This window comes from Ctenopharyngodon idella, chromosome 22, assembly GCF_019924925.1.
Source record: "Ctenopharyngodon idella isolate HZGC_01 chromosome 22, HZGC01, whole genome shotgun sequence".
In the NCBI taxonomy this organism is placed as follows: domain Eukaryota; kingdom Metazoa; phylum Chordata; class Actinopteri; order Cypriniformes; family Xenocyprididae; genus Ctenopharyngodon; species Ctenopharyngodon idella.
In genome coordinates this window covers 12,090,005-12,103,443 of record NC_067241.1, presented here as the reverse complement: position 1 = coordinate 12,103,443, position 13,439 = coordinate 12,090,005, and the positions used below count along the sequence as shown (strand labels likewise).

General features: G+C 37.5%; 2 protein-coding genes across 5 annotated transcripts; one reads left to right on the top strand and one right to left on the bottom strand.

The window, feature by feature from the left end:
• Nucleotides 1-3,601: 3,601 nt before the first annotated feature.
• On the top strand, nucleotides 3,602-9,277 carry nfe2 (nuclear factor, erythroid 2). 3 transcript variants are annotated; one of them, XM_051879386.1, is made up of 4 exons: nucleotides 3,602-3,783; nucleotides 5,576-5,654; nucleotides 6,676-6,813; nucleotides 7,353-9,277. In XM_051879386.1, the coding sequence occupies exons 2-4, from the start codon at nucleotides 5,607-5,609 to the stop codon at nucleotides 8,592-8,594; spliced, it is 1,428 nt and encodes a 475-aa protein (XP_051735346.1). In that variant the 5' UTR covers nucleotides 3,602-3,783; nucleotides 5,576-5,606; the 3' UTR covers nucleotides 8,595-9,277. The 3 variants fall into 3 exon arrangements, with proteins under 3 accessions (XP_051735346.1, XP_051735348.1, XP_051735347.1); XM_051879388.1 differs by lacking the exon at nucleotides 3,602-3,783 and adding an exon at nucleotides 5,276-5,389; XM_051879387.1 differs by lacking the exon at nucleotides 3,602-3,783 and adding an exon at nucleotides 5,313-5,421.
• Nucleotides 8,961-13,366, bottom strand: hnrnpa1b (heterogeneous nuclear ribonucleoprotein A1b). Of its 2 annotated transcripts, none has more exons than XM_051879390.1 (11): nucleotides 13,198-13,366; nucleotides 12,581-12,700; nucleotides 12,295-12,441; nucleotides 12,011-12,221; nucleotides 11,823-11,915; nucleotides 11,597-11,719; nucleotides 11,429-11,506; nucleotides 10,718-10,897; nucleotides 10,481-10,630; nucleotides 10,314-10,385; nucleotides 8,961-9,195 (listed from the first exon to the last, which is right to left on the bottom strand). In XM_051879390.1, the coding sequence occupies exons 1-10, from the start codon at nucleotides 13,207-13,209 to the stop codon at nucleotides 10,324-10,326; spliced, it is 1,176 nt and encodes a 391-aa protein (XP_051735350.1). In that variant the 5' UTR covers nucleotides 13,210-13,366; the 3' UTR covers nucleotides 8,961-9,195; nucleotides 10,314-10,323. The 2 variants fall into 2 exon arrangements, with proteins under 2 accessions (XP_051735350.1, XP_051735349.1); XM_051879389.1 differs by lacking the exon at nucleotides 8,961-9,195 and adding an exon at nucleotides 9,820-10,120.
• Nucleotides 13,367-13,439: the final 73 nt, after the last annotated feature.

Sequence of the window (13,439 nt, the reverse complement as noted above, 5' to 3'; positions counted from 1 at the left end):
GTAACACATGCTTTGAACCTGACTATTTGCATGCATGCACATGGACCAGTTTAGTGAACAGACTGATATACTGCAAGAATGCACTGCACTAGTTGCACTGTAGTTGAATTAAAGACCTACGTTCATTTTGAGGTTTAAGAGAATGCTATTTATTTAGAGCTGTTACAGTATATATATTTTGCATTGGATGAAATTACGTTACTCTTGATTACTCATACACATATTTTCCACTTTTCCCAGCAGCACGATGAATTTTCCCAATGGACCACAAACCAAAGACACGAATGCTCTCATCATAAGTAGCTCGGGAGGTTTTTCCGTGTAATTGAAAACGTGTTCTCATGTTTACTTGTGGCTAATGACACTCTGATAGTGATGTTATATTTCTGACAGGAAAAAATAGTTGTTGGAAGTATAAATACTGTTCAAACATTTGGGGTCAGTAAGATTTGTAATGTTTTTGAAAGAGGTCTCTTTTGATCACCATGGCTAAAATTATTACATTAAAAACAGTAATATTGCGAAATATTATTTCAAATTAAAATACCTGTTTATGTTAATATATTTTAAAATGTAATTTATCTCTTCATATTTGAAATATAAAACTTTTGTAACATTATAAATATCTTTAATGTCACTTATGATCAACTTAATGTGTCTTTGCTAAAAAGCTGAATTTGTTTCTTTAAAAAATAAAATCTTACTGACCCCAAACTTTTGCACATAGTTCAATTTAAATAAATAAATGTAAATTAATATATACAGTCTAACCAAAATTTATTCAGACACCTTGAACATTTCATTCATTAATACAGTTTATTCACTATAGTTTAAAAAAATGGTAAAGAGTTAAACTGTGTCAGAAAAAAATAATCTTAATTATGTCAGATAACACTTAAGCAAAACATGGTCAGGTCAAAGTGTCTGAATAATTTTTGGTCCCAGATTTTTATCAATTTTACTGGTAGTCCACTGTATGAATAATTTTTGGGTATAATATGTCACAGTTTACTTTATATTGCTATCCTAAACTATAGTGTCCTGCACCCACTAGTAAAAATATACCAAAAATATAAAAAATGACTGAATAATTTTTGGTTTGACTGTAGATATACTATTTTTATATTATATAAAAATATAATGGTTGAAAAAAAAAAGTAAATTATTATATATAATATAATAGTTAATATAGTATAGTAGAAAAAATATATACAATTATAGTGCTGTCAAATCAATTAATCGCATCTAACTTAAAAGTTTATAAATGTACAATATTTATACACACACACACACACATTAGTGCTGTCAAATCGATTAATCACGATTAATCACGATTAATCGCATCTAACAAAAGATTGTACATGTATAATATGTGTGTGAGAATATATATATATATATATATATATACACACAAATATATATATATATCTATATATACACACACATATATATATATATACACACACACACACACACACATACATACATACATGTTGTCAAATCGATTAATCATGATTATTTCCATCTAACATAAAAATGTGTATATGTATGTATATATATATATATATATATATATATACACACACACACATATATTTACAAACTTTTATGTTGGATGTAATTAATTATAATTTTTTTTTTATTTTTACCTGTATATAAGATTTTTGACAGGATTTAAAGAATATTTTACTACTATTATAAACCATTCACTTTTATTTTTTAAATGAAAAAATATATTCTGAAACTTTAAAACAAAACAAAACAAATTCCTATGAGTTTCCTCTTACCTATGGGAAGCAGAAAGAATATGAATAGTTGGATGGGTCAGGGTGGTGTCAAGGGGCTGTTTCACTTCCTGTGGTCAAACCAAAGAGGGTCAAGAGCATCACGAGGCCACAACGTGACAGAGGGCGTACTGAATACAAAAATACAAGAAAACACATTAAAATATACAATGAACGGCAAGAAAAAATAGATGAAAATGACAACAAGGTCACACACCAGTGAGATATAGAACTGTGCGAGCGACTCGGTGACCTGAACTATGTGTGCAGAGAGTCAGAACGGTTGTTTAGGTTGGAACACGCCAAATCCCAAACCATTGTGGTGGATGTAATAGCAGGCTGTTTTCATGTGTGTGTTTGTAGGTGGTTGAGTCGGGTGGGTGGGTGGGTGCTAGGAATCAAGGCTTGGGAAGTCCCGTCTCTCTGGTTCCTGGCAGGCGCCCACCTCTTTGGACGATGTCAGCCACCTACGTCCATCATTATGGTGCATTTACATACAAACTTATTAACGCGTGGGAATGAAAATACCGCATCGTAAAAGACGAGCTTCAACAAGTATCTAGAAACCACAGGCACACCGATATAACAAGTCTTGATAAACAGTTTTTAGTCATAATGTTCTATGTCTTAGTACTTAACCACACTATTGGTCCTTTGTTTTACATACAGTCCTTGGTTTATAATACTTGTGGGACGCGTGCACCTGAACGCTCTTTAAGTGGTGTATAATTGAGAACTTTAAGAACTAAGGACACATTAAATGTAAAGAGTATGTAAACAGTTTTTGCTTCATAAGCTCAGTACATAAGTTGACTAAAGTGTCATTATATTGTAAATATATTACATTTTTCTTTATTATGTGTTGATTATGGGATCATTTTATTGAGATAATGTCATTTTTAAAAATCTATATTTGGTCTGGGAAGCTCACTTTCTTGACCAGAAGTGCAACTGCACACACTCCAATGGCAGTCCTTGGTTTCTAATGATTGTGGACCATCATGCACCTGAACGCTCTTAAAGAGGTGTATTATAGAGGGTGGGTGTAACATGATAAGGCATCGGTCAAATAAAATTAAGCGCTTCAAACGAACAAGGAAAACACATCCTTTCACCTCGCCTGACAATTGTGCCTAAACAATCGTGCTGATTGTCCCGTGTGTGTGATTTCGAAGGGACTTCAGCAAGGACTCGAATGGTCACTTGCAATGTAAGACACGATCTTCCACCCTCCCGTCCCCCCGCTTTCACTGGCTGTTTGTGGATGTGCGGCAGATACAGGAACAATGTGGCCTTTCTTACCTGTTGAAGGTGTACATTCCATCCCTACTAAAGCAAGTCAGAAAACAGCCCCTCCTCCGCACAGCAATCCCAGATTTAACTCCAGGTGCGCCTGCTCGTAGTGTCTGCGTTCAAACCACATCCCTCACACTGGTTTTCCTTTACATGATCACCTCAGGTTATTATTGCACCCCATGAAACATGGTTCTTACTGAGGAAGTGATTTTGTGATTGATTTTAGGACACGTACACACCAAAAATGTGGATGAATCACTTATCCATAAACCACAATCTGAAGGATCTGAGTTTATATTTGGTTTGGGAAGTCCACAGGATCAGGCACGAGATTTATATATATATATATATCTGTGGCTTAACCTTTTTTTGTGGGCAACATAATTTAAACATATTAAAGTGCAAGTGTTGCATTTTAAGAGGGCAAAAAGTGTGGGTGCTTTACAGGAAACCTGCTTGCATTGCCCATAGACCCATCCCATTTGTGTGAGTGACAGCCAAAAGTAGACAGGGTGAGTGGGAGAAAGAGTGAATGAGAGAGGACAGGTTGAGCGCATGCACACTTAGTTCAAAACTAAGAGCATGCAGCGCACTCTTTCACTCTGCAGTTTAACACAGGGGTCAGTGGTTTCTGCTCACAGGATAATATGATATTGTGAAGACTTTTTCATCTGAGCTCAGTGCTTGAGGAAATGCTAATAAGGTACAGTTTGTCATTTCATCTTCTTTGAGGGTTTGTTGGGAGGTTTTTTTCAGTAAATATGGCAGTTGTTGACTGATATTGTACAATTCTGCTTCACTTTCAAATCTTCAAGATTCTAAATGACATTTTTAGAGTTTTTGAGTCATAATTGTAGTCATAAAAACTCTCTAAAGACACATTAAATGTAAAGAGTGTTAACTTTTTTTGCTTCGAAAACTGAATATAAGTTGACTTTTTTATTGTGAACTTGATTAAAGTGTCAAAGTTGTGTTATATATATATATATATATACGTACATACAATATAACACAACTTTGAAGGGAATTTTCCCCCTTAAATTATTATTGTGTTGATAATGTGATCATTTTATTGAAAAATTTAAATATTAACTTTTGAAAAATAATTGTGATGCTTCGTTGAAGACACCGAAATATGCGCATGGTTATTTCTTGGTCTGAACTTTTCTTTATTTTTCATTAGACGCAAACAACTGCAGTCACTTTTTGATTTTCAAAAATGTTGCAATGCATAGAGTAATGTTTAAAAAATTAGGGAGAAAAATGTATTAAACGAAGGAAAATATTGTTGAACTTTTCATCGTGCTTACTGTTGGCTCATGTACACTGGCACAGCGGTTAGTACCACAGCTGATGTTGAAACTTGGCAGGCCGGTCCCACAACCCTGTCCCCTCAAAATTTCAGAAACTATAGTCAAAGGAAATAAGCTAGACACCGTGGTAAAGGCAGGATATATGTCTTTTACCCTCAATATGAAAAAAGGAAAGAAGAGTTTTGTTAAATATCTCACCACACATGAAACATGAAATGGCAAACCGTTAGATGTTATACAGCATTATTGCTGCCACGTCCTGTCAACATTGTACCTGACATTTCAGTCAGATAGTGGATATATATTTTTACAATTAGCTAGACTGAACAGCTTTCAAAATTTGATTAAAATGGGTATTGTTTCTTACAAAAATACATTTTCAACCTTTTGTAAAATTGTTCATTTGAATTAGAAAGATAGTAGTTTTTCCTCATCTTTAAATCTAGTAGCAGAATGACATCTGAATGCAAAGTTTCATTGTTTTTATTGCACCAGAACATATGCCCAATTTAACAGGGACCCGACATTAAAATTTCAAGCAGTTGTTGTGTATAAAAAGTCTTCAGTATAGCACCAATAAAACAAACCACCAGTTAATGAGGCATTTTAATCTGTTTTGCACAATCATATAAAGAGGATAAAACACAAAGGTAACCGGAATGACTGCTAATGCATATTATGTATCACTAAACATCAGCTCATTTATTATCAACATGAAGGAGTGTACTGAGAAAGTCTTCCTGACTTTCTGATGTCTGTGGTTAGGCCCCTGCCTTCGTTTACTGGAGAACAGGCTGGCTCCCAAAAGATTGTCTTATCAAGGGTTGACATTACTGTTCGAAAAGCCAGCTGATAGGACAAATCCAGCCCAACGAAACTTCATGTCCAGTGACACAACATGACATTTGGAGCACATGGGAAGGGAAACAGTTTTAAAAAAGATATACTCTTAAGGTTAATTTTGTGAAGTTTCAGAGTGATATTCTCAGTTAACGGGTGTGTAGATGGAAAGATGTGTAGATACTCAAGTCAGTTTAAATTTGTTCTTAAGTTTGTTGGCATGTGGTCACAACTGACCTATATTACCCGTTATGTGAACGCTAGCATTGTTTGTGTGTCTTTTATATCTTTCATGTTCGACAAATACAAAAAGTTGCAAAATTATTTCTTTTAATGTTTTAGACTGATTCACTGCATCAGGGGTCTGTCCTGAATGTGTTCAGCAGTCAACGGTGTACTTCCCCTGAGGATCAGCTGTGAAGTGAGTATCTATATGAGGAAAAATATAGATTTTCTCAACGAGAAAAATAAAACAATGTTTTCTATATGAATGAATGCTGTAAAATGTATTTATATGCTGCCAAAAATGACTTTATTTAGTCCTTTCGGTAAAGAAAAATAATTCAAAACAAAACTCATGAGAATGTATATTTAATATTTATTTTACTGCATCAGCAGATCTTTACTTTCAACTTAAAAAAACTAACAAAAAAAAAAGTCAAAATACAGACATATAAAATGTAATTTTGAATAATGTAAAAATTAACTTTTGAAAAATGAAAGGAAAAAATTAATTAAATGAAGGTAAATACTGTTAACCTTTCTTGTTTACTATGTGTGTATATATATATATATATATATATATATATATTAGAGATGCACCGATACTAAATTTCTCCACCGATACCGATAGCTGATTATTCAGAGTGATATCTGCCGATACCGATAGTTCGGGGCTTCTGCCTTTTATACATTCTTTTAAATTAATGATAATTTCATTATAATAAATATTTTTTAATTATTATATTTTGAAAGAAATGCAAATAAAAACTTTATTCTCTCCATTTCATCAACTTGTTTCAGAGTAACTGTTATCAGTTAACATAAACACAAGTTAATAACACACATTAACTAAATTCTGAAGATTAAATTTTTATTTCTTAACTTCCTGAATTTTATTAATTCATATAATTACTATTATTATTGAACATCAAACTGGTTTCTTAGCATTTTCTTTACACAAAGCCCAAATGCAGTGCATTTTCCTGCCCTCTTTTGATTGACAGGATATATCGGTCGATAGCCGTTAGTGTGAACATTTTGTTTTTAAAGATAGATCGGTGCATCTCTAATACTGTATATATATATATATATACACTGCAGTGTATTTTTAGATATTTTAAGTGGAAAATACACATTTAAAGATATTTAAAAGACAAAAATACATTTGCATGTGTAACAATCCCATTTTAAATTTGTCGATTACTGCATTTCATTTCAAGGGACTGGCAAACTCTGGAAGACTGCATGGGGAGGTGTCAATGTCCACCAATGTCACTGGATTCCGGGCACATCGTTCCCCCCAGCATTTGGAGATGGACTTGGCCTGGCAGGAACTGATGGCCATCACAGAACTTCAGGTCGGTACACTGGAACACCCTGCCAGGTTCCTCTTTTACACGCACAAACGCCCAAACTCAAGAAAACATCTGATTATTTTGTGGTAGTTTACAGTCAATTGTTTTAGAGTGAGTGCAAGCTGCCTTAATGAAACGGTGGCCTTACAACATTTTTCTAATGCTGAATCCTCTATAAACACACATTGAGCTTAGCTACGATCTGCAACAATGGGCCAATTGAGTGATGCGAGGATAAAGGCAGACAGAGAAAGAGGGTGACTGCTGTATATTGCCGACAGCCCCCTGCATAGCACAATGACCATCTGTTTCGACATGAAACCTGAGCGCTCCTAAGTAAGACCTGCATAAGCTACGGGTGGCACAATCACCCAGGTGGGCTGGTCCTGTAGAGAGCAGCTGACTGAATACAACCCTCCTCTGCAGCACAAATCAACTGTTACTGAAATCAAACCTTGCTTTACTAGAGTTTTATTGTAAAAGAGTTTGATTTGAATCACCAACTGGAAGTTCTTGTTATTAAAACATTATTTTTGTCACAGGAGTTTGAGGTACCCAATGAGAATCCTTTTGAAGCAATCCCATACCTCTCCATGGAGCCCATGGTTTCTCAAGGGGGGTTCGGGATGAGTCAACCTCAGCCGGAATCCATTCCAGCTGCTTGTGATGCCCATCCTGCCAGTGTTTATGAAAACACATACCCAGAAATGATGCCACCCTATCAGCGTTTGAACCCACACATGGACATGCACTATGGCCTCCATGGCAGCCATGGTTCCCCCAGAATGCTTGCGAATACGCAAGCTCTTCATCCACCTCTCATGAGTCTTTTGGAGCACATGAACATGGCAACGCGCAGTCATGGGATTGCGAAAGATGGCGTTATCAACCTTCATGGTGCAGGACAATTCAAACAAGTTTGCACGGATGATCTGGAGTCAGATTCCGGTTTGTCGCTTGGTTCAAGCCCACCGCTCGCTTCTCCTGAGAATGGGGTGCATGGAGTGTCTACGTATATACCTGCAGATGGTACGATGGGCTATGCTGAAAGTGAAATCGAAAGTATTGGGGAACAGTATCGCATGCGGCCTAGTTTGCTTGGGTCTGCCGACTACCAGCAGTCTTACAGCTCGTACCCTGGAGCATCTTTTCCCACAGCTGTAAATATGCAAGCTATCAACCAGCAGACTTACCAACCAATGGCTTCAATGAAGCAACCGGTTTTACCCACAGCGCTGCATGATCTACAACTAAATAGCTCAGGTTTAACAAGACCAGGTTCCTATCAGGCACCATACCCAAAGCCAAAATCAAACAGCATTCCTGTACCCCTGAGCAGAGATGAGCGTCGAGCCCTTGCTCTAAAAATCCCGTTCTCCCTTGAAAAGATTGTGAACCTACCAGTGGATGACTTCAATGAGCTTTTGACCCAATTCACACTGAGCGACACTCAGCTGGCACTCGTGAGGGACATTCGCAGACGAGGGAAGAACAAAGTTGCAGCTCAGAATTGCCGCAAACGGAAGTTGGAGAATATCGTGCATTTAGAAAATGAGTTGGGACATCTTAGAGCCCAAAGAGAACATTTAACCAGAGAGAGACTGGAGTTTCAGCAAAACCTAGCCATTATCAAATGTCGGCTCTCAGATCTTTACACCCAAGTGTTTTCACAGCTACGTGATGAGGAGGGACACCCTTATTCAGTTGATGAGTATTCACTACAACAAACTAATGACGGCAACATTTACTTGGTGCCACGGAATACAGCACTCGAGGGTGAATGAACTTTTGAAAGGTTTAAGTGACTCAGATGGCGAAAACCAAATTTATGACCAATGAATTTCAATTACTTAAAATAACTTGTGATGGATAAAAACAAACTCTTTGTAAAGAGATTACACTCACAGTAATTTAGAGCAGAGCACAACTACACTATATATTCATGACTACAGAATTTCAGATTAAGATTTCACTTTAGGCTTAGAAAACTTTCAAGCTGTTCAGGATTTTTGGGTCTGTAGACCATTTTGCTAAACACTTTCATACATTACAGCATTGGTCTAAAACTTTGAAGAATCAGTGTTACATGTCCAAAATACAAGTAAAACAAGCTTTCATTAAATGGGTTCAACACAAGACAACCAGTCACATCATTTGTAACAAAAGTTTTATTGGTAAAAAAGGTAAAAACCACAGGTAAAAAAAAAAAATAAAATAAATATTCAGCTGCCTCTTGGTCCTAGAAGAGAAAGGAAAAAGTTTGAGACTGTGTGAGACTGTAAACATGAAGATATTGTATTACAAAACCAACTACCTTTTTTTTATAGCACCAGTTTAAATGGACAAAAATGTGTTCATGTCAAGAGATGATTCACTCATCAGATCCTGAAAAAGCAAGAGTATCATGGTCAGCAAGTTAAATATAGAACATAGGGGGGAAAAAAAAAAAAAAAACCAAAAACAAAAATATTGGGCATGCATTAAAAGGTTTAATTAATAAAAATCTCATTCACCAAACTATGCTGACTGCAGTTACTTCCTCTGTAATATACACAACACTGAATGGGAAGTTCTTTAACTGTACAGCTTCAGCTAATAAAACTCTTACAGTTACCAGCGGTAGTGGAGAAGTCTGTTCTTACCTACAGGAGTTTTTAAAGCGCTGCCTGCTAGTCTTTGAGTGGCGCCCTGTACTCCCTGCTCTCTGCTTCTTCACAGGGCGATGATCTTGCTACTCCTCTCTCAGCTTGCTCCCATGGCTAGACTGATATGTAGCCAAATGTACACTACTCTAGGCATTTGCATTAAACAGCCTATGCCTTTTCAATCGGTTCAAATTTACCATTTAACTTGATAATGGATTACCTTTTTTTTTTTTTTTTTTTTTATAAAGAGCCAGGACAGTCTAAAATTTACTTACTACTAAAAAGGCTCATAGAAACTTCCATTAAGTTCAAAGGTACTACACTAAAAACCCCCAGAAACCAAAAACGACTAATACAGCACATCTTTAAAAAAAACAAAAATGATGTTTTATTTCACCTTGATTGGTTACATAAAAATCAAAACCATAACGACTGAAAGTAATTCTACATAAAACCTCATTGGAATGCTTTTTCCTCCATAGACAATATAAAATAAGTCTGCATGATGACAAATTCATGATGTCCCACACACGATAGCGCTACTGTACACTTCTTCTGGTGGCAGCTGTAAATCTGCCAAACCTGTTTGGCTGAGCAGATCTAGGGATGTAAACCTGCATCTGCCCTGTCACTTCTCTTGCTCTCCTCTCCTAAAGCACTCAGTCCTGTTGAACAATATGAACAACAAATGTTAAGCTGCACACTACCTGAGGGTTGTTTCTACACCAGATGTACAGCAATGTTACAGTTTAATGAAGAGCATTCAGTCCAAGACTAACGTATAGGTATCGTTACCCTGTAAATAAAGTAATCTGAAACAAAGTCTATTTAAAGTAGACAGCAGAATTTGAAACAAACCTTTCTGAGTTTAAAACCGTCTACCACTAGAGCCACCACCATATCCACCACTGGATCCACCTCCATAGCCACCTAGAACAGACGTCGTGCAATTCAGGATACACATTTTTCATGTAAGGAGACAAACCAAAAGCAACATGTGTAGAAGACCATTATGAAGAGCTCACCACCATATGGGCCACTGTTCCTTCCTCCTCCGCCACCACTTCCAAAGTTCCCCTTCATGGGGCCATAGTTGGACTGCTGGTTGTTATAGTTGCCAAAGTCATTGTAGTTACCACTTCCACCACCGCCGCCGCCACCACCTCCAAAGTTGCCTGCGAACATTCAACAAGTCACATACACCGTTACTACCGACAATTCAGGCACAGATAAATTTAAAGTTAAGATTGTCGTGTACTCACCACCTCCAAAGTTTCCATTGCCATTGTTGTAATTGTCATTATAGCCACCACCGCTGTTCCCACCACCACCATAACCTCCACCTTGGTTGCCATAACCATGTCCTCCTCCACCACCGCCGCCACCATATCCACGATTTCCACCATAGTTACCAGGACCGCCGCCACCACCACCATAACCACCTGGAGAAAGGTCACAGGAATAATTACTTAACATTAGGTTGGGAACAGAAAAATCAACTCCAATTCTGGAATCAGATACTTGTTATAAGACAACATTTATAAAGTGCAGTGTTTTTACATTTGACTACAGTTTCTGTACCTGAATACTAATACTGCCTGAAAAACTTAAAACACTTTCATTTGTATCCTTGTTCAGTTTTATCTGTGCAACTGCCAGCTTGTTTATTTGTTTTTAGTTAAAGACTTTACTTGTCTTTAATAATGCTTGAAGTTTATATTAGTTTGGCCAGTTTTTGCTGTGGCATTTATTAAAACATAGGCAAAAGTTCATTGTTCTTTAGCCAGTTGATTTTTCTTCTTTATGGTATTCAGCTGCAACAAAATGTTTTGCAAAAAGACTAAGAATGTGAATATCCAAGTTATTTTACCTCATTAGAAACTAGGAATAGATAATGGGTAAAATTCAAATGATAGCCAACTTAACATTTACAATCAGTTAAATCTTCAAAGAACTAAGAAACCAACACATACCATCTCCACCAAATCCATTGTTGTAGCAGTCACCTCCTCCATAACCACCACCTCCGCCACCATTACCTCCTCTACCTCCTGCAACATGATTGTTAAAGAAGCTGTTAAGTCACTTTAAAAAGCAAATATACAATTCAAAACTCTTCAAATGTCCACTTCAGCATGTACCTCTTCCAAAGTATCCGTCGCGGTTGCCACTACCGCCGCCACCACCGCCTCCGAAGTCATTGTTGTAGCCACCGTTATTGCCATATCTGTTGAAGTTTCCACCTCCACCACCACCACCACGGCCTACAGATTCATTTAAAATAAATCAAGGTATTAATACAGTATATTAAGGGGTGGGGGGGGGGGGGGGGGTGGGGGGTAGAAACAGACCCATGAACAAACTTACCTCTCATGTTCATGCCAGTGTTCTGCATTTCTTGTTTAGATAGAGCTTTCCTGACTTCACAGTTGTGCCCATTCACAGTGTGGTATTTTTGAACTAATGGGGGAACATACACCATATACTTAATTTTTTTTTTAAAACCCTACAACATTAAGATATTAAGAAGTTGACAACTGAATGATAACACTTACTGACAATACGATCAACAGAATCATGGTCGTCAAACGTAACAAAGGCAAAGCCCCTTTTGTTTCCAGTCTTGTGGTCAACCATTATCTCAATGGCCTCAATCTTTCCAAACACATCGAAGTAGTCACGAAGATGGTTCTCCTCAGTGTCATCCTTAATGCCACCCACAAAGATCTTCTTCACGGTTGTGTGAGCAAATGGCTTGTTGGAGTCCTGAAACAGATATGCAATTAGGCATTTTTCATGCATCTCTTTATTGAAGTTTTTACATTACAAAAGTCCTCACCTCTCGAGACACGGCTCGTTTGGGCTCCACAAGCCTGCCGTCGACCTTGTGGGGGCGTGCATCCATAGCGGCGTCGACTTCAGTCACACTGGAATAGGTGACAAACCCAAAGCCCCTGGAGCGTTTGGTGTTTGGATCTTTCATCACCTAAAAGCAGCACATAACCATAAAGGGTCAAACACCTAGTGGTCATCACAGTAGCCTTAAAGCACAATACTCAGTGTTAAGTTAGATTATAAAAAGAAATTATACATATTACTTTATAGATAAGGTGGAAGAAACTTACCACACAATCCGTTAAGGTTCCCCATTGTTCAAAATGCGCTCGCAAACTATCGTCTGTGGTTTCAAAGCTGAGCCCTCCAATGAAGAGCTTGCGCAGCTGCTCTGGCTCACGTGGTTGGCCCTTAAAATAACAATCCATAATAGCTCAGTAACGTTATAGCTGTGCATCGTGTCTATTATCTGCAGCGGATATTAAACTAACAATTTATTTAAGCGCTAAGCGTCATGAGTCCTTGAGGTAACGGAGTCTATTAGAGGGAGGTGAACGAACACCTCCGCCATGTTGGTGCCGGACCATGCGGCCTATTTGTAATAGCATCACTGTTCCAGCCAAATACCGGTGGCGGTAAATAGATGTAGACCATTATAGATACGGCGATTGAGTAATTAAAACAAATAAACTATTATTTTTGGGAACACGACCTTCGATGCAACCATGCGGCCTAATGTGTGCATTATACAAGAGTTAAAATGGCGGCTCAAACACACTATTTGCATTAACAAAGAGCCACGAATGAGGTCCAAGTTAAATAAGAAAACACTCAGACGACCAAAACAGCATTGCTCACAATATACTTTTATAACTCCTAAATAGCTCTATTATTGAAGCAAACCTACCTCCTTGGACATCCTACCGACTATTTCTGTCCGTGCTGCGCCACACGCCTGTCGGTGAGACACACACTGAGAAGTGGGGGAGATACCATAAATAGCGTGGGTGAAAACAGGCCCCTCCTACTACAGACGATGATTGGTTTACTGTTCCCGCTAATGCTTTTGTTTTGCACTTTGGCGATGTCTGATTGGCTGAGACTCAAGTCAATCCCGAGAGCAGCGTTTCGTGCGTTTGATCGCAAACC

Coding starts and splice junctions, on each gene's coding strand:
- nfe2 (XM_051879386.1), top strand. CDS start 5,607: ATGTGTTCAGCAGTCAACGGTGTACTTCCCCTGAGGATCAGCTGTGAA. Junction 5,655..6,675: donor CCCTGAGGATCAGCTGTGAA/GTGAGTATCTAT, acceptor TTTCATTTCAAG/GGACTGGCAAACTCTGGAAG. Junction 6,814..7,352: donor TGGCCATCACAGAACTTCAG/GTCGGTACACTG, acceptor TTTTTGTCACAG/GAGTTTGAGGTACCCAATGA.
- hnrnpa1b (XM_051879390.1), bottom strand. Junction 11,916..12,010: donor TTCTGTTGATCGTATTGTCA/GTAAGTGTTATC, acceptor TTCCCCCATTAG/TTCAAAAATACCACACTGTG. Junction 10,386..10,480: donor GAACAGTGGCCCATATGGTG/GTGAGCTCTTCA, acceptor CGTCTGTTCTAG/GTGGCTATGGAGGTGGATCC.